Raw genomic sequence first — 26,100 nt, 5'->3', positions numbered from 1 at the left:
GCGTTGACACATCAAGCATTGAGTATAAACCATGACAAAGTGTGGTTACAGAAAAGTCACTGCATGGGAACAGGCACATGAGCATCTCTACATGTTCTGCTGCCCCCTACATGGACAACTGCATATTCACCAATTGAATGGATCGAAAGTGTGAAATGTAAAGTCAGATTTGTAAATAGAGGCAGGGCACAAGCTGACGATGCTTCAACCCCAGATCAACCTAAGATCCAGGATGTGTTAAGAGAGATAGATAAGCTAAGCACAAGGTGGAAATTGGCTGAATGGCACCACTAATAGGACGGTATGGTGATAATAAATTTCCAAAAAATTCATTCTGAAGGTTGAATTGACTTGCTCCCATCCATTTTTGTTTTCCATAAAGGACTCCCTCACTCTTGGATTAGCAGAATAATCATTAAGCGGGCCAGCACTTGTGGACAGCTTCTATCCAGAGCCCAGAGCTTATCACGCAGTACATGCCAAACAACCGCATTAGGAATTGCAACACAGCTGGCAGTCTTCGCAAGTTGAAAACCAAAGACATTTATCATCAGCTGATGATCTGGTACTTTTAAGGCTGCATCTAAGGCCCGCGGGCCGCAACGAGGCACGATAAGGGACGGTCGCTTTCCGTTAGCCGTTTTGTGTCATATAGACCATCCGCTCGGCCCACACTAAGGACGCACAGAATTATGGCACTAAAAGACTCGGTAAGCGGGTCGAGCAAGGTGGATAGACGTGGCTAACGGCAACGCTCTGGGGAGACAACAGGTCTATCTCTTCCCTCTGACATGAAAGCAAACTGGTAAATGTCTGTTGTTTGTGACTGGCGATCTAATCGATACATCAAAACGTTTCATTTTATCACCTCCAACACCAGGGCCTACTCGCACTGAGGAATAAAAAACGGTATAAAGCTCAATGTTTTTGTGCAGTCTCTTTTTCTGCCTCACAATGAGTTACTTACAATCAAGAGGAATGATCTGCATAACAGACCAAGTGGAAATCGTGACTCTACTTCTTTAAGTGAGAATGGAGGCAAATGTAAAATAATGCCTCAATGCGCCTCTTCAACCAGATCCTGGCTCATACGTAATTTCTCTGGATTGTTTTAGCACCAGCCTCTGGCCCTCTTAGAAATGTTTTCTTATTTAATTTCTCAGATGCAACCAATGCGTTATGTGAGGGGATCATTAACATTTCATGATGAAAATAGAATGCCCCCTGTTATCAGGACCACTCTACTTCTTCAGCTTGTTTTAGCTCGAGGATATAAACCTTAAATCACTTCCATGCGCTTTTGTTTAATGACTGATGTTGTTCACTATCACTCAACTGTGGACAGCCAGCATAATATCAATAAAACAAATGCTATTGCTTTACTCTCTGCCATTAAAGAGTTGGACCACGTGGTCCTCTTTTGACTTTGGGTTCCGCGGTCTTAAGCATGAACAGTTAAAAGTGGCCAGACTTTTAATCGTACCCTCCATTTAGGCTGCTCAATTATCGTAAAAAATAAAACAATATATATTTTTTTTTCACTTAAATTATAACTTAAGTTCAGGGTAATCACTGTTAAAAACTACGTTCACTTTTTTTTCACCAATAAATGATGTTTTCAAAGTCATTTAATATCGCAATTACAATTATTGACCCAAATATCGAGATTATGATTTTTTGCAAAATCGAGCACACTACCCTCTCCGTGTTAGAACATGGTGAACACAAACATTAATGCAGCGTGTCTGGGAGCTGCGTCTCAGCCGTCTCATGCGTGAAGAGGATGGAGAGAATAGACTCTTCAGTCCATTTGCCTTCAGTTAAAGCTGTATTACTGAGATGATAGGGCTTAGGCCAAACACGAGGACGATAACGTAAAAACGCATATGCAAACGCATCGCAAAAAGACCAACACCCAAAATAGACACGGGAAAGATTTCTGTCCACACGAGACAGCCGTTTAGCTCCAACGCTGAGAAGCTGCAGACATATTGCAGAGCCTGTACTAGCCGCTGTAACTCTCCACAAAAGCAGCGAAGAAGCATGGTTGTCATGTTGCTCTTCGTTATTCTCCGCGGTGGGGACAAGACGGACCCGGGCAGAGTTTTTTCGCCAGTCAAACGTGTTAAGTTTTTAATCTTCCCGACAAATTATTCACAAGTGCGGTCAAGGTCTTCTTGCCTATTTAATTGAGCCCTTAAAACAAATAATAACGAATCTATATAATATAATAATAAAATACACGGAGCCTCTCTTTTTCCTCCCTCTCTCGACAGCGCAGTGTCAGTCTCATGCAGCAGCTGAATCAGTTATGAGTGACCCTGGCCGAAGTAAACTAAACATATTATAACTAGTTCGGTAGTTGAGGGTATTAAAAATAGCTAAGTGATGATCTGACTGAACTGTTGTTTTGTTCCGTCACCGCTGCATCAACAGCGGGGGAAGCTGCGTGAGCAGAGCTGCGTTTTTTTTTCTCCTCCTGTCCATTAGACTTCACTCGTGTTTATTCCATATCGAGAAGAAAAAAGCATTAACCTGCTAGATAAAATAATCGAATTCAGTGTGCAGTGTACTGTGGAACGCGGGGGTGAGAAGCGGAAGTGGGGGCTTTTGCCTCATCATTATTAGAAAATGACCGTATAGGGCGCACACACGGAGCCGTTGGACCCCCCAGAGCGTTGCGTATGCCGGTCTATCCACCTTGGGACCCGTTACCGTAGTCGTTTAGTGCCATATTCTGTCGTCCTAGTGTGGCCGAATGGTCTATATGACACAAAACGGTAACGGAAACGACCGTTATCGTCCTCGTTGGGCCGGGGCCTTAGATGCAGCCTTAAAATCACCAGATCATCTAGTGATGATAAATGCTTTGTTTTCACTGGAAGACTGCCAGCTGTTGAATCCATAATGGTTGTTTGGATGTACTGGTGATAAGTCTGGGTCTCTGGATAGAAGCTGTCCACAAAGTGTGCCCCTTAATGATTATTCTGTAATCCAAGAGGAGAGTTATGGAAAACAAAATGAGGGAGCAAGTCAATTCAACTCAGAATGAATTTTTTGAAGATTTATTATCAACCATACCGTCTATTAGTGGTGCCATTCAGCAATTTCCAACCTGCTTACTTATTATCTCTCTAACCATCCTGATCTTAGGTTGATCTGGGGTTTGAATGCATCGTTAGCTTTGTGCCCCTGCCCTATTTTTGTACAAATCTGACTTTACATTCACACTTTCATCCATCCAATTGTGAATATGCAGTTGTCCATTAGGGGGCAGCAGAACATGTAGAGATGCTCATGCTGCCTTTTCCCATGCAGTGACTTTTCTGTTAACCACACTTTGTCATGTTTATACTCAATGCTTGATGCTGTCAACCTCAGACATTCACCAGAGACTCATTTAGTCACATAAGTCCAAGCTGACATTGTGTCTCTCCTAATCACTTCTACATGTACAGGCTGTAGCATACAGTTATGGCAGTAATCATGTCAGCCCAGAAACAAACAAGCTTCAACACCGTTATCTAGTGAACATGATGCCTCAGTATTACATTGACTGCTACTTTTACCCACATTTCCCTGTGTTGTATTGATTAACAACAGCTGGCAGAACTACTGTGTGTTGCTGGGGTTGAGTTATTGGCTAAATGAAAGTAGTAACTGATTTATTGTATGTTTTGAAACATGTTGCATAGTCAGGAATTCTTCTCTTGATCGTTTTCTCGCATATTTCCATTCACCACTGTCAAAGGAGCCTTAAAATGATGGCTCTCATCACCAGATGCTCTAGTACAGAGGTGCCCAGTACAGTGGCCGCGGTCGACCAGTCGACCGCAGGGGCAATGCTGGTAGATCGCGAGTCANATAGCGTTGGTGTGAAAGGGGCATCAGAGACACGAGGAGAGCTGGAGCTTTGATGGCAAACACTGAGGGTTTATTTGGAGCTTCGGCCGGAGAATTCACAAGACTGTGAATTCTCCGGCCGAAGCTCCAAATAAACCCTCAGTGTTTGCCATCAAAGCTCCAGCTCTCCTCGTGTCTCTGATGCCCCTTTCACACCAACGCTATTCCCGTTCTAGCTCCGTGCTAGAGCTTTTCTGGTTCGGAACCGGTTTTTATTTTCAATAAATTTGACGTATGCAGGGCTTGCTTCTAGACCGACAACTTTTTGGTGCTTGAAACAAACCGGATTCCGGAGCTTAGAGTCGGCTCCGATGCGGTGTGAACAGGAACAACCGGTGCTTTTCAAGCTCCAGCTCTGAACCGGCCCTGGAACCGCGTTGCTGTAAAAGGGGCATGTGAGTCCTGACTCCAATTGCTTCAGAAGTTTCCCCCACACGTAGTATATAATATATACAGTTTTGTAATCCTTTCACAGTCAACTATATCTTAAAAAAAATACTCTCATCTCAATAAACTCGATAAAGTACTGCCAATGTTTATGATAACACAGGATGATGGGTCGGAAAAGGTTGGGAAATCCTCAGTTGTGCAAGATGGACCTATTATTTCCAGTTAAAGACTTGAGAATGGATTTTTAAACAATCTTTTATTAAGACTGGACAACCCATAGTTCTACTCTTCAGAGCGGTTAAATGGGAACACTGCTGATGGGCTGGATCTCTATTTATGGGCGATGGGGGAGGTTGAATCTGTCCCTTCTGTTGTCATTTCCTGAAGGAAACCAACTCTTGCTCCCAGACTCCAGCTGTGTTTCCTTTGACTGGATGTTGCTCCAAATTCAAACACATTTTAATGCACTCTTTTCCCTTTTTTATTACAGTACAGCATTTATCTACTAAACACTTGAAGACAGTTATTGCTCAACTCCTGACGAACACTAACACCCATAGCTCTTCCCAAAATGTTGGCAGGCAACTGTGTTTATATTCTCAACCTACTACTTTGGCAAACAACCAACTATCATTTGGGTATGTTTCATCAAACGCTATTGCAAAATATGTTTGTCCATTTCAACAGCAAACACTTCAATAGCAAAGAGCAAGAGATATGAGCACAATGCCATCTGCTTGTTATCTCCTATTAGCGTTGACCATATTCAATCAGCGTCTGATTTAATAACTGCGTATATCTTTAGTTAATGTGCTGTAGGCAGCTTTGATTTCGAGGCACCAAGTCTCTGTTGTAAATAAAGCGTTAGAGGGAAGTGTACAGGCTGTGTTAGTATTAGACAAATTGTTTAAAAGGTCAAGACGCTGAATAAATGACTCTGCACGTGAAACACATTAAAATAAGTGCTGACAAACAGAAATTGTAGATGGGTTTGTCCTGAGAAAACCTTCCATTGATCGATTTTAATTTTACTTTGATGGCTTATTTAGTTATAATCCACTTAATATGTGACATTTAAAACGATGAGTTCAAGGGCTTACACATAATGTAATCCAATATATTTCTATAATGTTTCATTTTAAAGGACCTTCAGAGATCCAACAATCCAAAAAGGTTAGATATTAATAACACTACAGGATGATGATAATGTATTTGTGCAGCACTAGTACCGTGGGTATTCTGTCTCAGAAGACAAGCTAATTAATTGTATACAGCATCAGTGTGAGTGACATCTTAGGTCTAAATCAAAATCACATTCAATAACTGTAACACATTATATACATATTTAAAATGAAGTGCTCTGCTGCCATAATAATTGAATTGCACATTGATTAGGCATCTGAAGGGCAGACTGATTACGCTTCGCTCCAACGTCTGGCTTCCTGTAACAGCTTTTCGTCGTGGTGCAACAATTTCAGTCACAAACAATATTTCACCCAGAATCCTTTGCAGTTACCCGCTTGTCAACACTGCTCCATGAATACAGTTTGTGCAGCTCACATATGATCCGTCTAGTAATGTAGCCGCTGACTGATAGTGACATTTTGGACCCAACATCAATAATAATATTCTGCCAAATTGATCGTTTGTTTCAAGTGTAGGATGTTCTCTGTGTTTACGTGAGTTACTTTAGGGCTATGTGTCGTAATCTTAAGAGGAGGTATAATGTTCATTTTCAGGTTCATAATTGTATGTAGTGTCTCTACTACTCGGACATGTCTCAAAAAGCTCTTTATTGTTCTCATACTGCCTGTGCTGCAGCACCTCTTTTCACCCTCTGTCTGAAACCAGAGCCCAGTCTGCTCTGATTGGTTAGCTGGCCGGTTCTGTTTGGTCGACCGCTTCAAGATGTCCGTTACCTTAGCCTATCACGTACAATGTGTTGGAGCGCAAGCCAATAGAAGACTGAGTGTTGCATAGTGATGTCAGTGTTTTACAGACTTTGGGATTTTAGCCTTTGCAGACCATTCACATGAATAAAAAATTATATAACACACTACAGGAAAGGGTAAACCCCCCAAAATATAATATGGCCCCTTCAAACAGTGTTTATATAAGGCAATCCTTTATCAGCTGTCAAACATCAGCTCCCTGCCCCTGGAAATAATGTAGATATACCCCTTTTATTTTTTAAATCTAAAATGAAATACACCTAGAGGCGACCGTGGCATCCATCTCTCCTCCTGTCATTTCCAATCCCTGTCTCCATCTCTTTGCACTCAGCTCAGCTGTCTATAACCAGCACACTGCTATTGAGGCTGACGCACAAGAACAGGTATCTTTCTGTTTCTAAATCCAGGGCAGGTGAAATCCAGTTGGGACATTGCTGTTAGCTGACAGAAACATTCAGCATACTTTGAGTCAAGAAGAGTCCATGACCTGCAGAATATAGATGATATCGTCTTCAAATTATATATATTTTTTATTTCAACATTTTTTAAATACTTATTCATGCAAAGGAACTCTAGCACACGTTTTCCTGAACTTCTCTCAGAACAGCCCACAAGGTCTTTGTCCACACAGATCTGTCTGAACATAATAAGTTAAACATCCCCTGGAATAAAATGACCTTTCTAAGATAAGATTCTCCAGATCATCAGGAGCTCATTTGTGGAGCTCACTGTCTGTGATTGTCAGCCTTAAGATGCTCCCTGACTCATGTTAGACATTATGGAGTTTAATTTAATAACAGCCCCATTATACGCCAATGAGCCAGAGGTGGAGTTTGTACCAAGGCCTTATTATTGAATCCAGTTCCAAAGGACATGCTGGCTATAAAAACAAGATTTCTGTAATGTAGTACACTGATGCACTTTTCTAAGATCAATGAATGCATTATGGGAATGCATTTTGAGTTTTAGAATCTGGCATTAACCGTTCCTTATTAACGTGGCATGCGGTTTAATGTGGGTTGTATTCTCTCTAATAAATATATTCCTCACATGAGAAGAGAATTTAATTTGGGATAGCACTACAATGGATTACCATGTTGACTTAGCTTCTTCTCCCTGGCACTGTTTATATTTCCAGATGTAATAATTAATGAGTCGTGTATTACGTTTTCTATGTCACTTGCCCAACATTGGACAGTATATTTATTTCATTTGTGGAAAAAGGCAAGAAATGCATGTTGCTATCGATTAGCCACCAACTTATAAAAGGAAATCACAACACTTTGCATACTTATCAGTTAGCTGTGTAGTCATCTTACTGCCCTTTATTTGAATCTGTTGTCTAAGGCCCCGTCCACACGGAGACGATATCAGTTGAATCCGCTAAAGTTCTCTATCGTATAGACCAGGGGTTTTCAAAGTGTGGGTAGGTGAGCCTCCCCTCAGAGAACATAAGAACAGCCGCGCCCCCCCTCCCAATTATTATTGCTGTTATTATTATTATTATTGTTGTTTGCTATAATGCAGGGGTATTCAATTGCATTTCAAAGAGGTCCAGTAAGAGAAAATGTAATTAAATGCTCTGTTTTCGCTGTCTACCTTCCGCCATTTGAAATTACTCCGACTGCTTCTCTCCTCTTGTCGTGTCTCTGTGTGTGTTTGAATCTATCGTGCTGACTGCACCGATTTGATTGGCTGAGTACATAGATGGCCCACAGGGCCATCTAAGCTAAAATCCTTAATGTCATGCACTGCCTTACAACCAACCTCACAACGTTCCCCTATAGAGCTCAACACCACATACTGAGGAGGTGATGTCTTTGTTTTTTTTTGTAATCTGTTTTTAAACAAAGTGTATTTTACCTCTGGCAAAAATACAGTGCACGATTACCATGTTATTGTTTTTCACCAGGGAGAGGCAATCATTTAGAAAGTAATGAATCGAGGAACTGGCATGTGAGCCCAATAGAAGATGAAAGCTTGAGTCTTAAATGTTCCTCCATTTCATTGCTAGAAATACAGACAGAATATCTTCAAGGAACAGTCTTATGCATTCATTGTGTTAGTTAACTATCTTACAACTCTGTGTTTGGCTGTAGTACCCGACATGACCGGGTACTTCTGATAAAATCAAATATGGTGCAATATCCAAGTCTGCATGAACACGGATACTTCTGATTTTAAAGACAAAGATTCAGTATCGTGGCCAATTTCCACGAATGAGAAAAAATATCTTTAACTCAAAAATCCAATAAGTTAAATTCAAAACAAACATGGAAGCCGTGTACACACAGATCAAGGCGAAATAAATGCTATAATCAACATAATCACACAGAAATGAGTCTGGATTTTATCTGGAAAGGTGATCAGATTGAAAAAATGCATTTCCACAGATTAAGTATGATTTCCATTTATACATAATACTTCATTGAAGAAACCCCTCCCACATTGTGGCTAATGGGGGGAAACTAATCTTGATAATGAGAATCAGAGCATGCATTTTTGCATCCATTTAAATCCTTAGATTTCTTCATTTCGAACTGTAATACTTGCATGCAACACATTGTCTTTGAGCGGGAGCGATACACTACTAAAAACCTTCTGGCTTTAAAGCAGTGTTTCTCAAACTTTTTCATACCAAGGACCACTTAACCAATAAAAAAACACTTGCGGACCACCTAACTCCACAAATATCCAAAAACACATCGTTTTTCGAGAACAGATTACAAATCGCCTGAAAATGGTACAAACAAGTGGCAACATGTGTGACGAAGGTGTTGTGCTGGGCTATATCATGCAATCGAAAGTTAAACTTAAGCTCGCTCCATTGTGGAGATATTCCCGCGAGAGTTTGGAATTTACATTTATTTATTTCAAATGTGAAATTTTACCAATATACTCATGGACCACTAGGGGGCGCTCACGGACCACCAGTGGTCCGCGAACCACACTTTGAGAAGCACTGCTTTAAAGTCATACCTTGTTTTGAACCTGCTATGAAAGCCTTTGTCAAGGGTAGATCATTAATGGAACCAGAGGTTGCGCTATATTTTTTCGCCGCCCGTCATTTTGACGGACAGGATCGTAAAATTTCCGTCAAAATTCAGTATCACCCGTCGGCCTTTACACTCTGGGGAGGGGGGGGGGAGAGAGAGAGAGTGAGTGAACTGTCAATGGGGGGCGGGGTGAACTGTTAACGTTGTGCATGCCTACTGAACCTCGCGGGAGTGCGTGCAGCGTAAAGCCAAAACTCACAGACATTTCAATGATTTGTACGGCAAAGTTGGGTTTGGAAACGGTATAATTTCCTTTGTGGTAGGCATGCATAACACCGAAGCCTCGCTGCTGTTCCGAATTTGTTCTAATCCGTCAAAATGACGTACTGCTTTCAGATTTTTCCGTCATTGTTAAAAAAAATCCGTCAGACGGAAAATATTCGGTTAACGCGACCTCTGAATGGAACACACAAACAATCTTCTGTGCTGCTTTATAAATTAACTTTAGGCCCACTTACCAGCCTCTCAGCTTGTGTGCCTCTGGGATGTCTGGGTTGATCATCATGGTGCTGCTGAAGGATGCAGAGAGGGAGCGGCCTCCGAAGTCTGAAAGCTTTGCCCCCTTAACGGCTATGATGGGCTGACCAGAGCCTTCAAAGTTCTCTGCCTACAGGAAACAAAGAAATATGGACAAAGGACAAACATTTGTCAAAACGTTTTGAATACTTGGATTCAACTTGATTTCATTTCTTCCGTTTCACATAAACGTTTTGGTTCTGTGTATGAGGTTAAGAATCCTGTGGGGCTGTGAGGCTGTTCTGTGAGGTAGCTCATGCTAACATGCTGATGGTTAGCGGGTATAATGCTAACAATGTTCACCATCTAAGTTTAGCATGATATGGTTTGATATTTAGTTTTACCGGTTTTTGGTCATAACCACACAATTTGACAATGGGAAATGTTGACCTGATGGTGACAGTGAACGAAGAATTAAGGAATCACCAAAGTCTCTACAATGTATCCAGTCTGAAACATGACATCTGTGACTAATTGTATCTTTAATTGTGTTCATCTTGTGTGAATCTGTGTTGTACTTTCGCTCTAACCCTTTTTCTGCTTAAACTCCTGAATTTCCCCACTGGGATCCATAAAGGTCCATTTTATCTTATCTTAAATTTTGATGCGATCCATTGGAAAGTAAGATATTTCACTTGTCTAGTTGAAAAGGTCTAGGGAAAGCAGTCATTTAAGAGATTAATCATCTGCGTACTATGAATATTAATCTATCCAATAGTTATTAATGTATTTCGGTCAAAAGCGGTCGGACGGACTGAGATACCAAAAAAGCAACTAGCTTGCCATCCTGAGAGCATCAAAGCTATGAACTTTGACAACTATTATAAAAAATGTCTTCAGCGATATTGACTGTAATAACCTGAGGACATACACTGAGAAAAAAACTATAGAGAAAGGAGGGAGCAACAGTACAGCCTTCAGAGGCGGGGGGAAATATTTCCAACAATTGCTTTTTTGGAATTGTTTATATACTGTAGATCTTGTATACCTCAGCAGGTCCCTGTGGAAAAGGATATGTGTCGAAAAACCAAACAGGGAACATTGTGCTTCTTGTTGGGAGGAGAGGGATGTTGGTCAACTCTACAGTCCCTGTTAGCCACAGGTAAAGATCAGCTGCAAGCGCAGTTCCTTGATCTCCCCATGACCGCCACTTCAATCAACAAATTCCATCTCCATTTAACTCTAACTTTAAACTGCACACATTGTTAAATGTCTTTGTTTGTCTAAGTGTTGACCAGTGGTCAGATAATGCATTGAACAACCATTCTAACTTAACACCAAAAAGTTGAACATTATGGAGATGTATAAAGGTGCAGGCTTGTGTTGTACATTATTATGTAGGCTGGATCACATTATGTGATCCAGCCTACATTTAAGCTTCAGGCATTTATAATAAATAGTTGTTCTCAGATGATGATGATTAACTTTTTTCTCCCTGTGTAATAACTCACCTCTTCTCCCCACAGCGTGAGAGTCACCACCTTCCCAGACATGTCCATCAGGTTGAGCGTCCTCTTGGACACTTCTTTGTTGTTCTTTGTGGTGATGCGGGACACATCATCTACACTCTTGCACACGCCAATCACATCTGTGATGGAAGAATGAGAATCAATGCACTGGCAGCAGGAGGGTTTTATTTTGTGACATGACTAATTGAAATGATGGTATTGATTCAGTTTTCCGACCACTCATCCCAATTCTTCACAAATATACATATCATAAATATTGATTGTGGTGTTTACGCCCACAGGTCACTCTAGGTCCCGTGGCTTCCGGCACAGATTGGCTCATGGGAAATAAGTGATTCATTCATTTCAAATTAGGTGTGAGGTCACTGGCCTGTGTGCCAGGCACTAACATCCATAATGTAAAAGAGAATCTATAAAATAGGCTTTAATTGTTTCCAAGGAACATTATGAAGCATAATGTATTGAATAATGCACTCAAACATGATATCTGCAGAGATATGTCTGTGAAAGGTGTTGAGTAGAGTGGCATCGCCAACATTACTCATCTTCTATAAACCCCGCTCCTACTGAGTAAAAGGATTTTAAATGAACCAAGATGAACAAACCTTAAAGTTTGATGTCGGGTAGTAAGCAGTAGAGAATTACTCTAACAGCAGTGCAAGCCGCAGTCTCCATTAAAAGAATTACACGCCGTCTCCCTAATATTACTTCATTTTACCTGTGCACAGCAGGTTCTCATTTTCTCATCGGCTCCGCCATAGGGCCCAAAGTCAATCTGCACTACAGGCTATTACTGTCATCAGTATTATTAATACCACTTTTATCCCTCTGCTCGTACGCTGTAATTATCTCAACCTCACAGAATATCCGGCTCTACGTTCTGCTACAAACTCTATCCTTCTGCTTATTATGGCTTATTATTATTATGTGCTCGGTTTAGTTGAGCTTTTAAAATTAAACCAGTGCTTTAGAGAAATAGATTTTTGATTTGATTGCCTCCCATAGTCCAAGCCCTTTGTAAAAGGGAAATAATGTGCATTTACACACATAGAATCAGGAGACACAAACTAGCCACCTGTAGTGTGTTGCCCTGTGCATTCACTAATGGGCAAGTGTTCAATGCTCCCCTACGCACCGTGTTATTTCATTAGTTCAGGATACTTAATACATAACACATCAATGGGCCAAATGAAGCACATGTTTAAAAACAGAAAACCCCACACAACAACAAAAATGCAACATACGAACAAACTGGTCCTCAAGCTATGCCCTGAAAGGGTTTACAAGGTCTGAGTCATAAACCTTGGACAGTGTGCAGTAGAGCCTGAAAGGTTTCTCAAACGCAAAAGACCTTAATCTTTGAACCAGCGACAAAGACAACAAACCAAAAAGGGATGAACAGATCCAATGTAGTTCTTCCTCCACCATATATTTGATCCTGTTAGGACTGTAGGCTGGTTTTATTTAACATCTTCCATGGGCTTCTTTTAAATGTTTTATTCAGCTGTTCTCTTTGCTACAGTACTCTGGGGTTTTAAGAAAGTTTCACACATTTATTCCATCCACTTTCTCCCTCTAAACATATCTAGAAGCACCTATAATAATTACTAACAGCCAAAGAATGTGCTTAGATTTCTAAACCAAACTTTTTTTAAACATCAGGTTTGTGCTGATGGTCTCTTTGCTTTATTTATAATAGTTTGTCATGTCTTTGCATATGCAGTTAGGGCTGCAGGCTGTATTTGTCTTATAATACAGACTGATGGAAAAACTGATGGAGGGGTTGAGAAATGTCGTTATCACTTGTGCTCAGGGATGCTCCGATCGATCGGTCACCGATCGAGATCGGCCGATACTCACTCTCTACCGATCGAGTCGATCGATACTCACTCTCTACCGATCGATCGATACTCACTCTCTACCGATCGATCGATCGATACTCACTCTCTACCGATCGATCGATACTCACTCTCTACCGATCGATCGATCGATACTCACTCTCTACCGATCGATACTCACTCTCTACCGATCGATCGATCGATACTCACTCTCTACCGATCGATCGATCGATACTCACTCTCTACCGATCGATCGATCGATAGATACTCACTCTCTACCGATCGATCGATCGAGATCGGCCGATACTCACTCTCTACCGATCGATCGATCGATACTCACTCTCTACCTCTCGATCGATCGATACTCACTCTCTACCGATCGATACTCACTCTCTACCGATCGATCGATCGATACTCACTCTCTACCGATCGATACTCACTCTCTACCGATCGATACTCACTCTCTACCGATCGATCGATCGATAGATACTCACTCTCTACCGATCGATCGATAGATACTCACTCTCTACCGATCGATCGATAGATACTCACTCTCTACCGATCGATCCTCACTCTCTACCGATCGATCGATCGATACTCACTCTCTACCGATCGATCGATCGATAATCACTCTCTACCGATCGATCGATGCTCTCTAAACATGCCAATCGCGAGAGCCAATCGCATGACGTAAAATACATGACACTTTTCTCTGTGCGCGGCAAAACAAGCTCGCCAAAATGGCTTCACCGGTCTGGCAGTATTTTAAGGTGTCCGAAAAAGACAGTAAAATAGCGGTATGTAACGTGTGTGAGGCAGAAATCCTGCAGCTCCACCCGCTCTGACGGACCGGTGAGCGGAGCGAAACACACACTAAGAGTTAGACATAACACACTTAAGTATTTTATCTACCTCTGGAACAAGCTAAACTAGTTATAAATATATTTATTCTTCACTGTCGGGTCACTCATTACTGGATCAGTGAGCTGCATGAGATACTGACAGGCTGTCAGGAGAGAGAGAGAGAAGGGGAGAGAGGAAGAGAGAGCGCTTCCGCTAATTTTTCCCGTGTTATTATCCAAAGTGAATGTAAACTTGAATAATCTACTTAATTTGAATGTAATAATTATATTGATTGTTGTTTGTGGAAGCGTCAGTGAATGAGCCCCATTAACTGAATTTTAAACATCACTTTAAATGGAAGATTTAAAGTGATGTTTAAATCTTCCATTTAGGCCCCGCCCACTCGATCGGATCGGCCAATACTGATTCCGGCGATCGGCCCCAAAATTGGCGATCGGAGCATCCCTACATGTGCTACTTACCAATGATGGCATCTTTGTCCCTGTTCTCCAGGTCACCGATGGATACAAAGTCACACTGCAGCACGGGAACATCAGAGGCGTCTTCACAGGGGATGATGCTGGACTCTCCGCTGAGAGTCATCTCATAATCATTCTTCACCGATGTGTACTGCTTGTTGGCAATCTTCAGGGAGCCCTTGGAGATGTAGTAGACCTGGGCCGTACAGATGGATGAACCACGTGTTAATCAGAGATCTGGGGAGCATTTCACCTGACTGAATGGTGCAAACAAGATACAGATGCAGACAGTCGGGGGGATCAACATAGGCTGGCAGAGGATCATAAGCTGCTTATTGTATGGGCACAGTGAAGCCAGATGACTCATTCATAGTCTCTGTGGTTTTAACTCAGTACTGGCAGCTGTTGATAGAACCGTGTGCGGAATCCGTCTTAAACATCAAAGTGAAAGACAGTTTTTAAAGATAATTAGGACTAGGGATGGATATGAAAAAACCCTTATTACACATCCCATGGGGCTACATTATTAGAGATTGTGTTCCTGTTAAGGTCCAACATTACTGGTTATTTTGTTGGTACTTTTGATGTAATTTATTATCATGCTGCAGCATCTCCTCTGCTTTCCGTATTGGGGCTGAGCTTCTCCAGCTACGCTTGTTGATTGCAATAAATCCTCAGCAAGTATAAATGCCAACCTAGTCAATACAACATGTTGAACAAGAACTACTATAGAAAAGTGATATTTCAATCCGCTCTGTTTGCAGTTTCTCATCCAACGCTGCTATGTTTTGTATAGGCACGGAATGCTCAGCTCAGCTAATAGTTTATTGTTACAAACAAGCTAAACAGAAAGCTTATATATATATATATATATTATATATATATATTATATATATATATATATATATATATATATATATATTTGAAAGACAATTATTCACTAATGAAAAAGCACAAATGAAGAGTACTTTGATCGAATCCTGACGTTGCCCATCCGTAATAAGGACACAATGAATAATTATCTGAAGTAACAACTCACCTTGCCAACTTCAACAAGGCTGAAGAACTTGTCCACCTCTTGGTTGAAACCAGTCACTCGAATCTCTCCCTGAAATCAAAAATACATGTGATTAGAATATTAAAGTAGGATTACAAACTAATGACATTGTGTTGCCAGGTTAGATAAGATAAACCAGGACAGTGGGACCACAGTAACACTCACACTCTCATCCACCATCTCCATGGAGAAGAGTTTGCCGTCCCCACGAGAGTTGCTCCACGTACGGATGCCGCTCTTGTTGGTAATGCGGGCGCGGACGGTCCACCTAGCGGACAGGGAAAAGGTTCACTGTTTGAGTATGTTTGGGTCAATGTAAGTGCCACATTGACCAAGAATGCAATAAATACATCCTGGATCCTGACCATTACTGATTTTGAGGCCAATACCAAAATTCATATAGGAACATTTAAAAACCCCGATATACAATTGTGAGCTGTGCGGAGGACATTAACATTTTACAAGATATTTTAAAAGTTGTAGTGCTCACTAGTTGACAGATTATGTAGACACTGATTGTATTTGTGTTGTTTATCTTATACAAATTTGCAGTAATGTTTTTGATACTGTCCGAGACAAAGCAAAAAAAAAACCTTTTGGCATTTCCTACTGAATTAGAAACATACTCACTTGGACTGATAAGGGTTGAGGCTGGCGATGGGCACAACTTTGGAGCTGCCCCCTGGAGTACTGGGCATATTGGATGGGTTCTTTTTCTCAAAGTCTTTATTGAAAACTCTTGGCACTGTTGGAGGAATCAAGAAAGAAATAAATGATCCATGAACAGTAGTGATGGAGAGAAGTCAAAAGAAAGGCACATACATTATTCATCAGAGACAAATTACAAAAATCCAATTTCTTTGGATTGCAACTGCTCGATCAATGTAATTATCTCACTTCACAAGGGAAGTTTCAAAGAAAAGCCTAATGACTTAAAGTAAATGTGCCACCCCAGCCAGAGGAGAGACTCCAACAGGAAACAGAAATCTTGTCAAGTGGAGTTGTCGGAGATGTGTGATCCTGCATTTTGGTGCGAAGGATGATTCACATTTCACAGAATCAGGGCAGAGTGTGAAATGCAATAACAAACAGTAGCTGCTTTTCCTCAGTAGAGCAGTGCCGCATGGCTGAGATTTTCCGTTTGAACAAGCGCTGCACATTTGATTTGTGTGCGTCTCACGCGGGGGATTAGAGTTCAAAGTGTCCACTTAAGTCTTCCCACTTTGCCAACCACTGCACTTCTGGTAATTAAGCCCCCAGATCAACCAGCACACACAGAGAAATTAACAATAACTGTGCTGATGAGGAGGATGCTTGCCATAACCTCAATTCCCACACGGGAGATTAGAGGGATGAATACCTGCTATGGCACACCCTAGAAATACAGCAAGCCCCCTCCGACAGCTGGATTGCACATCCCTCCTGCTCAAAGTTATGTGCGATGCTGTGATCCAGTGCGTATCTTTGACATGAACAAACTTGAAAAATAAACCTGTTTGCTAAAATAAACTCTCCAGGTGTGTTGCTTTGCATTTGTTTTGTGTATTCTACTGTGCATTCAAAAAAAGCAAACAATGATTGACAGGCACAGGTAGAAACAGCTAAGCATAGACAGAGACTCATAGTTGTCAAAGTGAATGATAGCAAGCGCTCTGGAGACTTGTGAGTGTCAATAAAACTGTGAAAAAACTCAAGAATGCAAACAAATGAAAAAACAGGCTGTCAAAATGACTTTAGTCCAGTAAACCTGTGGGTCACCCACATTACAGAAAGCAGCAGAGAAATGCTGCCACCTGGTGTTTACTTTTATGAAGTATGTTCAGAACAAAATGCAAATGCAAATTTGATTTCATGTTCCAAGAATTAATATCAGGACTTCTGCTGCTCACCTTCTTTTTGATTTTGCTGCAGTAATGGTGCTCGGATTTCAGAGCTTGGTGCTGACTGTGGTCCTTTGGTTTGACCTACATGGAAGATTGGACAATAGTATAAACCAGCAATACAACTATGACAGTAAATTAAACTCACTTACCACTGCTCCAAGACAAAACATTAACTATTCAGTAAATAGCAGATATCATTATGAAACCTGTTTTGAAAGCTTACCATCATTGTAAGGAGTCGGGTCGCCAATTCTTCCTGCAACCTCTTCAGCAGGCTGGACGACTTCGATTTCCAAAATGATCACAACCCGTCTGTAACAAGAAAACATTGTAAGCTGCAGAAAATAGCAATGTTTCCATTTACCTCTGGAAGATAATGACTAAATATGTCTAAAATATAGTCAACACAATCATACGGTCAGTGAGCAAATTCTTAATATGAAAACAAGATGTTGAAAAACTGCATACCGTTTATCCTTCAGTATGTTGGTCACATGTCTCTTTAGAATGCAGACGCAGTTCGGGGCCAGTAAGTCGTCCTCGACCATGAAGTTCAGCTGCGTTGAGAGCATGAAGGCTGCAAAGGAGAAGAAAAGTGAGGAAAGAAAATCAGACTGCCAGACAAGGATCATTCAACTAAAGGCCCAGATACACCGGCCCGAAATCGGCAGTAAATGGGAGTCGGGCCGAACATGAGCGTGGGCACGCCCTATTCGGAGTGGTGTGCGCCGCACCGTCGGGTCTTTTCTGCCGACCTGACGCCTTTTCTTGCCGATTCAAAATGTTGAACACCACCGGAAGTCGGACAAAGGGATAACACTGATTGGCTGTTCAGCTAGCGAATCAATGCATCAGAAGCGTTAACGGAAGTGAGGGAGGTAAACAAATGATTTAAAATGGAAGATGGAACACACACGGACGTCTATTTCACCTCATCGGTTTATAGAGCTCCTGTTCGTTCATGTTTTCAATGGACGAGAGTGAAAATGGAAAGAAAAACGCTATTTGTTGTTTGTTTATATCACGGAGTCTGTTCTTCTTCTCTGTCTTCCGGTTGTTCCGGTTGTTGCCTCTTTTGAATGATGAATACACACTACCGCCGCCTGCTGGTAAGGAGAGTTATTGCCACTCACGCATTTGCAGTTCATACGTGCTCGGCTCGGATTTGCGGTGTGTTCCAGTGCGCAAAGTCGGCAAATACGCAGGAGAGTCCGGCGACGCAACAGTCGGCGTCGGCGACTTCTCAGGTGACTGGCCAGTGTATCTGGGCCTTAAGAGAAATAACTGCTCCTTAAGACAGGCAGTCTTTAACCCCATCTGACATACAAAATGTAATGAAGAATTTCATTGGCAACCACACTCCCATTTTAAACAGAAAACATTTATTAAGGATATCGTAGATCTTAAAAGATGGTTATATGTCTGAATACTGGCAACCACAGTACCATATTTTCCTAAACATTTATTAGAGAAAAACATTTATTTTTATTTTTTATTATTTCTATACTTTATTCCACCTTTTAAATATTTGAACGCGTGATCACACTGCTGCTGTAACACTATAATTTCCCAATTTGGGATCAATAAAGTATCCATCCATCTATCCATTATTCAGTCACAACAAAAAACTAAAAGATTCACAATGTTCGGTAAGGATCAATATGTGCTTATTTTTATTAATGTGATAAGTATGTACTCTGCAACATGCATACAAAAAACAGGAAAACAAAAATCTAACTTACAGGATAGTGTGTGCACGCCATCACTCATCATCACCCGATAGCGAGCTGGACCACTTCCTCCATCAATCTTGCGAATGTTCTGAAAGGGGATATACAAGTAAAACCATTCAATATGAAATACAGAATGGCACAATAGGACGAAAAATATTTTTGGGGGAAGGCAAACTAAAATATAAAAATATATTATATTGTGGAAGACTCTCAAAAGAGAAATTAAGAGAATTCATTCATCTGGACTGGAGCAGAGAAAATCATCTTGTCCTGAACAGAACAAGGATTACAGAAATAATCATTGAGTTCAGAAACAAAACAATATATAAAAGCATCTATCCTTAACTACAGCCAACCAATTAAAATAACACACTCCTCTAAGTTCTTTGGTAAACACATCAGCAATAACCTTAAATGGGACATCATGTCAGGCAGAGTCAATTTAACAGCCAGAAATCCTGAGCATCCTGTCATTTTCAATTACTGTTTGGCATTGAACAAACGTAAGCACTAAATAAAATGGACAGAGTTATCACCAAACCTATGTTAGTCCCTTGTGTTTCTTTTGTAAAGCTAGTCTAAACATGTATTTTTTTCAAAAATGATAACACACTGACGATACATTTTGGTTTTCAGAAGTCTTCCTCAATCAGATTCAAAAAGGCACCACCATTTATGCAATGGAGGAGGAGATAATGGGGGTTAGTGCGAGTGGTGCCACACTTATTGATTATTAGTTACCGCAGTCTAATGCAGTGTGTAGACTGTAACGTTGAGAAAACAATCAATAATAAGATATTGTGTTACTCACCACCAACTGAAGCACAGCATCGTTGCTACCGTTGCTATTGGACAGAGCCTGAAAAGAAAAGAAAAGAAAAGTGAATTAACACAAACTGCGTCAGTTTAGCCTTCTGGTGTCGAGTTTGAAGGATAACAACATTTCTAATGTTGCATTAAGCTAACTGACGTTGGTTAAATTACAACATTAGCTCGTAATGGAAACAAATGACTGCTTGTCTGACTGAACAAAGACTGCAATTATAACTGCACAAAATCATCTTTAACATTTTTCAGCAGTGTTCCGTTTTGAAAATTAGATAAACCTTACCTCTATGGCACCCTCTGAGAGCTTCGTCATGTCTGTGAGTAGGTAATATGGATACGAAAAGAAAATGTACTTAAATGTTTGCTCCAACGCTATGCTTCCTCCGCTGACAACTTGGTGAATTGTGATGGTGGCGCCAACAGCTTGGACAAACGCGCGAAACTGCAGCAGTTTCCGCTTCCGTTCACAGATCTGACGTCCGTTTGCATTCTGTCAGCAGCGTCAATCCACCGGCATGAAAACACGTTAAAACTGACCGGAGACCAGCTGTGTGAAAGTTAGCGCCAAACATAACGTGACGTCAGGTGCTTTATATGATGCGTTCACAGCCAGAGCAAAATGGGACACTTCAGACTCGACCATCACTAATATTTTATAGAGGATGTAAAGTTGACATCCTAAATATGATTTATCGTTTTTAATATTGTATACAAAACCTTTACATTTTTCTTAGGATTCAGCGTAAAAATTATTGGGTGTGTAAAAAGGTATTTTACAAAAATAATGAGTGATTGCAACCCCCACCTTTTTATTGCAGTCAATCCATAACGTATCATGGAATCAACAAGAATGGTAAAATAACATCAGGCCTTCATAAACACGCTTCTGTTTCATCATTTCCCAGTTTTGTGAATTAGTTTAACTTCAGATTAAAAATTACTTCTAATAATGATGTGATTAAAATAAATTATATTTCTCAGCCCATTAGATGACGTCTTTAAAAATGCAATTACATACACAATGATGCAGTAATGCTGTGACATTGGCGTTGCATTTGGATCTAAATGTTAACTCAAGCAATTCAAACAAGATATTTTACTGTGGTGTTTAACCATTTATTTGATCTAATTATAATTGTAAGTGTTGCTTGACCAGGACATGTCATATATGTAATGTCCCGTCCTCCAGAACCTCCACTGGCTCCCCGTCCGTCAAAGAATCGGCTTCAAAGTCCTCCTGATTACTTATAATCTACTACCTCACAGACCTGCTGCACCACCACACACCTTCCCGCTGCCTCCGCTCACCAGAAGCCAACCTGTGGAACTCACTCCCACAACCCATCAGAGACTGGCCTGACCTCAGTCACCACCTTCAAAAAACTCACAAAAACTCACCTCTTCAATCTGGCTTTTAATATGTGATTTTTTTTTTAATTATTTGACTTTAACTTTAACTATATATATTTATTTGTTGTTCTTTTCTTTTTACTATATCTGTAAAGTGTCTTTGAGCACCTGTAAAAGTGCTATCAAAATTAATCTATTATTATTATTAATGTAGAAAGAATGTCATTTTTGTAAAGAAACATTTGGTTTTACATGAGATACTGGGCTTCTTAGTGTGTTTATTGTACAAGAAACAAAGACACACATAAACAATATGTTTCCACACACATTTTAATCCAGATAAGTGATATCGTGTATTTACTCTGTTAATTATAGAGATCTTGTTCTGGGTTTTCTCTAGTACAGCAGTGCAGGTATTAGTCCCTACTTAGGTGGGCCTCCGAATGAGGCAACCTGATTCTTATCAAATGGGAATCCCACTTTATCTTTGCTTGCTGATTCTCCTCTCTGAAAGATAGGAGCTCCAGGATTTGGGTTGTTAATGACACCCATGAAAATTGGCACTTCTGTCAGATTATCTATAAGTGCAAAGAAGAAAGGTTGGCTGAGGTGGAAAACAGGGTTTGATGCTCGTGAGATCACCACCGTTGTGGCCGCGGCTGCCTCTGCACCCTCCTCATTTATCTCAAAGCTGGACTTATGCATCACACTGGAAACCAGCAGGGGGCCGTCTGCCATTCCGGCCAAATTAGGACTGGAAAACATGTCTCCAAGGCCTAACACAGATCAGAGAAAACATGGCCAATTAAAAAATGTGTTTGATACATAAGAGTTTGTTTTTGTGTGCTGAATATCATCACTTAAACATTGTCCATGGGATATAGTGAAGTCTTACCCAATTTGGTAAAAACATCTTTTAGGTCTTGAGCATACTCCAGTTTGAATTTGGGGACTTTAACTTGAACAGCCCTTGCCTTGGGCAGGCGACTATGCAGGTCAGAGATATTCAGCTTTGCGATTAGTGAAGACACATTCAACTGCCCGGACATGGGCATAACCACCAGCAAACTCATTGACTTCCGGAATGGGAAACTCGCCACCTGCACAGAAAGATAGAATTGTGTTGTAGAAAACTTGGTTTCTGTCATAGATTCATCATTATTTCCACATAAGACTGAGGCAAGTGTTATTGATTAAACTGTAATTTACCTGGGCCTCCAATTCATTATCAATAAATAAACTCAAGGGATGTTTGGCATCTTCCATCACTTCAACATCAACCATGTTCTTATCGTCAAGGTAGAACACACCTCTGGAGGTAAAGCGTGGGTCAAATCGAGCCATCCACTCTCCTGTGAGGAACATGGGTCTTACATTTATTCAGCAATATAACACAAACTAAAGTAGCTGGAGGAAAATTAGCAATAACACGAGATTTCAATTGTTATTTCCACTTGGATTGGGGGAAATTTGTATTCTCAGCATCCATGATTTTTAGAAAGAGGCTCATTTTGTTGACGATGACATTTTACCTTTGAAATGGACAGCATTTATTAGCATGAGGAGCACGTTGGGTGGCAAAGCAGACAGGAAGTCAGTCATCTTTCCTTTCGTTGCATTCTCTACCCAGCCGTTTATCTGGTCCAGGCTCTCCAACACTGCTGGCTCCGAGGCATATAACCGCTGGGATTCATGGACAAATTCCTGCTTTGGCTCAAACCCTAAAACACATAACACACACTCTCTCAGGCTGTATTTCTCTTCTGTCGTCTCATAAGGGTCAGCACCAATAGGTTACAATAGAAATATTAAGAAAAGGAACATTCTGCAAGTTTAGTCTCGGGTTTTAATATGGTATTTCTAGAAAGTTACCTTGGCGCAGGAAGATACGTGTGGCAATTCGCAGGTCACTGTCTCTGAGATATGCCAAGACATTATAAAGAGACTGGTGGTAGCAGGGGAGAGTGTGCTCATGGAGATGGTGCATCAGCAGCTCCTCTGTCTCATTTACTGCGCCTGCAGAAGAGGTGCAATAATTGGATGATAAAATAATCCCCAGTGGGATATAAACCTGGGCAAGTTGCTGACACAATTTATAGAATGTTGTAATTGGTTATATGTAGGGAAGAAGCTGTTTGGGTACAATGTGTCATGTAAAAGCTGCAGCAGGACATGCCTACCTAAAGCCAGTTGGGAGAGCGCTAATGATATGCTCAAAGGACTTATGATGACATTTGGCTGCTCTGGCGTTGTCTCCAGGTTCTGAAGCAGCTGCACACCCAGTTTCTGCATGGCTGCGGCAATGGCCTCCTTGGACTCTGGGCTTCGGCCAATAGACAGGCAGTTTTCTTCTTCTTCCTCTGATGAGCCTCCATTGGAAATACCAGGTATGGTTGTTGCAGTTACATTCTCTTCTGTGCTATTTGCTGTTTCTGGTTGGGCTGTAGTTTCATTTTCTACCGTCTAAAAGCAGCAGTAGAAGAACATGTTAAGTTCAAGGAAAATGTAAATGGTGTGACACGACAAGCACAATGGGAGAAAAAAAAACATCATAACTGATTAGCATCTTACCTCTATGGGGTGGCTAGGCATCAAAGGAATGAGAGGCACCAGAGGGATTGAGTCATTTTCTGCTGCCTCGGCTTTCTGATAAAAAAAAAAAGATACTATAAGACAACAGTGTATACATGCTTTGTATAATCAGCATTCATTTTAATCATGGAGCATTATCTTTATATTGATTTATGAGTTATTTCAGTGCTTTACAGTGACTCCTTGGCTGCAGAGACAGATCAACAGGAGTGTCAGATGAAGGTCCATGTCCTTACTGTATGTAACTGTGAAAGAGAGACATGTTAACAACCATACCGCTTGTGTTCAAAATTCTTCACTTTTTGGTCATTGGTTCTTAGCTCTATTGTTTTTAGGTCTCAAACATGTTCACTCTACTTAGTTGCTCTCCCTTGTATAGGAACAAAGTTTTCAGCAGTTATCAAGGCTTTTCGAGCCATTATATGAAAACATTTTGTTAAATGCTACATACTTTTAGGGACAGAAATTCCACTTTTAAGGCAAAATATACCTCTGAGTGTAATTACATTGTGGTGCCTATAATCGTTATTTAAAAAAAATTACATTTCTAAATCTAACAAAAATACAAATAATTTAAAAGTCAAAAGTATTGTTTTAATGCTCTTCGTATCCAGTCACACAACTCTCCCTTTTGTATTTTCTTTAATTTATTTCAGTGGTTTATACTCTACCTTTTAAGTAGATTTAAACTCAAAATATTACGTTTACAGCCTTATATTCAGAAAGTATTGCTTGTTCCTCTTTTTATCCAGAGACGCACAGTACTTGAATTACATTGTTTCTTCCTTTAACTATAATTCTCAATGTACATCTGTCAATATATCTCCTAATAACATTGAAAAAATCATAATAATTAACTGGTGTAACACAACAGCCCCCCTTTGCAGACCTTACACAAACATGAAAAACCCATGAATGTCTGACAAATGATAATGTTCCACCAATTTTTGAAATGTACAATAGAATCAGTATGTTTGTTTATATAAATGCGTTCTTACCTTAAATTAGAAATTAAACTTCCAGCCTTGTCCAAAAAAGGAGCGACTAAGTGAGTGCGAATGGCAGAATTCCTTTGAGAAAAAGATTGGCGCTTGCTCAGCAAACAGTTAAACATCAACTTACATTGATTGGGGCCTCATTTAAGCCACTACTTGTTTGTAAATGTAGCTACTGAGACTCATCCAGGGTTGAATAAGGAAGACTGAAGATGCTTAGCTATTTTGCATGTCAATGGGCAGGAGATAATGTCATGACACTACTAAATCTTTGACAGGAAACATGACAGATTAATTGCGAAAGTGTGGACAATCTAACACTGTGTGGGCAAACAAATACAGCTTGCTGTCACAAGAGTTACTCATTTGATGACCCAGGCACACTTTGTTATTTGAACAAATTCGTAGAAAATATGTGATTGCATTTTACTAGGGAAGACTGGGGCTATATGTTGTGACTGGCAATAACTTGATAGGGGAAGATTTGATTAAAGCAACATAAAATGAAACATATATTTCTGAGAATTTCGTGAAGTGATATCTTTTAGATCACATGACAGCCATCTGCAAACACAAGAGGGGACTTTGTCCAATCTGAGCTCTAAAGTGACACAGCCAGGATCGGTAAGCAAGGCTGGGAGTCATGATGAATCCAGGTGAATCACACAGAACTGGAACACCAAAATAAACATGGAAGCAATTTCTAATTAATCCAGTTAATAAATAAGTGTTTTCATGGACTTTTCTTAAAATGTTCAAAGTGGTTGTGAAACAATTGTAACCAATTATCCATGTGCAACTACACATTTTCTTTTCAAAACAAAGTTTATCGTTTTTTAAATGTTGAGCTTTGACTCCAGGTTTACAAAAAACCCACCAAAAATCTCAAATGGTGTGTAGTACATTTGTATTTGGCAAATAATTAGAAAAAGTAGGCAAAGTTGTATTATACCATGACAGTGATATAAGAAGAGTGCTGTGATGGTTGAATCCTAATGAGCGTTGAAATGTTGTGTTCCGCGTTTTGTGGAAATTGGGAAAATATCAGAAACAAAAATCTACTTTGTATTAATTTGCACACGATAAGGAGCCAGAGAAACCACATTTTTTATTGATTTCTAACTCTTTTTTCATATATAGTAATATGCAGTTAATATAAACGTTATAATACAAAACTGTTTATCTTGGCATTGACTGTTCCTATGTCAGCATTTGT

General features: G+C 40.4%; 2 protein-coding genes across 2 annotated transcripts in view; both read right to left on the bottom strand.

The window, feature by feature from the left end:
• Positions 1 to 20,456, bottom strand: part of rpa1 (replication protein A1) — a 36,203-nt gene extending 15,747 nt beyond the window's left edge. The window contains exons 1-12 of the mRNA XM_010792494.1: positions 20,231 to 20,456; positions 19,931 to 19,978; positions 19,129 to 19,207; positions 17,855 to 17,963; positions 17,610 to 17,698; positions 17,393 to 17,467; positions 16,134 to 16,248; positions 15,669 to 15,771; positions 15,486 to 15,554; positions 14,450 to 14,642; positions 11,269 to 11,405; positions 9,760 to 9,908 (exon numbers count right to left, since the gene is read on the bottom strand). Coding sequence (XP_010790796.1) covers positions 9,760 to 9,908; positions 11,269 to 11,405; positions 14,450 to 14,642; positions 15,486 to 15,554; positions 15,669 to 15,771; positions 16,134 to 16,248; positions 17,393 to 17,467; positions 17,610 to 17,698; positions 17,855 to 17,963; positions 19,129 to 19,207; positions 19,931 to 19,978; positions 20,231 to 20,260 — 1,196 coding nt within the window. The 5' untranslated portion in view covers positions 20,261 to 20,456. The remainder of the gene's footprint in view (positions 1 to 9,759; positions 9,909 to 11,268; positions 11,406 to 14,449; positions 14,643 to 15,485; positions 15,555 to 15,668; positions 15,772 to 16,133; positions 16,249 to 17,392; positions 17,468 to 17,609; positions 17,699 to 17,854; positions 17,964 to 19,128; positions 19,208 to 19,930; positions 19,979 to 20,230) is intronic.
• A 1,184-nt stretch (positions 20,457 to 21,640) lies between these two features.
• Positions 21,641 to 25,016, bottom strand: serpinf2b (serpin peptidase inhibitor, clade F (alpha-2 antiplasmin, pigment epithelium derived factor), member 2b). Its single transcript, XM_010792493.1, has 9 exons — positions 24,888 to 25,016; positions 24,064 to 24,134; positions 23,869 to 23,943; positions 23,478 to 23,760; positions 23,170 to 23,313; positions 22,830 to 23,018; positions 22,507 to 22,649; positions 22,193 to 22,397; positions 21,641 to 22,073 (listed from the first exon to the last, which is right to left on the bottom strand). The coding sequence occupies exons 2-9, from the start codon at positions 24,115 to 24,117 to the stop codon at positions 21,721 to 21,723; spliced, it is 1,446 nt and encodes a 481-aa protein (XP_010790795.1). The 5' UTR covers positions 24,118 to 24,134; positions 24,888 to 25,016; the 3' UTR covers positions 21,641 to 21,720.
• Between the last annotated feature and the right edge of the window lie 1,084 nt (positions 25,017 to 26,100).

This window comes from Notothenia coriiceps, unplaced genomic scaffold, assembly GCF_000735185.1.
Source record: "Notothenia coriiceps isolate Sejong01 unplaced genomic scaffold, NC01 NC01_scaffold00036509, whole genome shotgun sequence".
In the NCBI taxonomy this organism is placed as follows: Eukaryota; Metazoa; Chordata; class Actinopteri; order Perciformes; family Nototheniidae; genus Notothenia; species Notothenia coriiceps.
The sequence above is the reverse complement of the archived record's forward strand: the minus strand, read 5'-3'. Positions and strand labels throughout refer to the sequence as shown.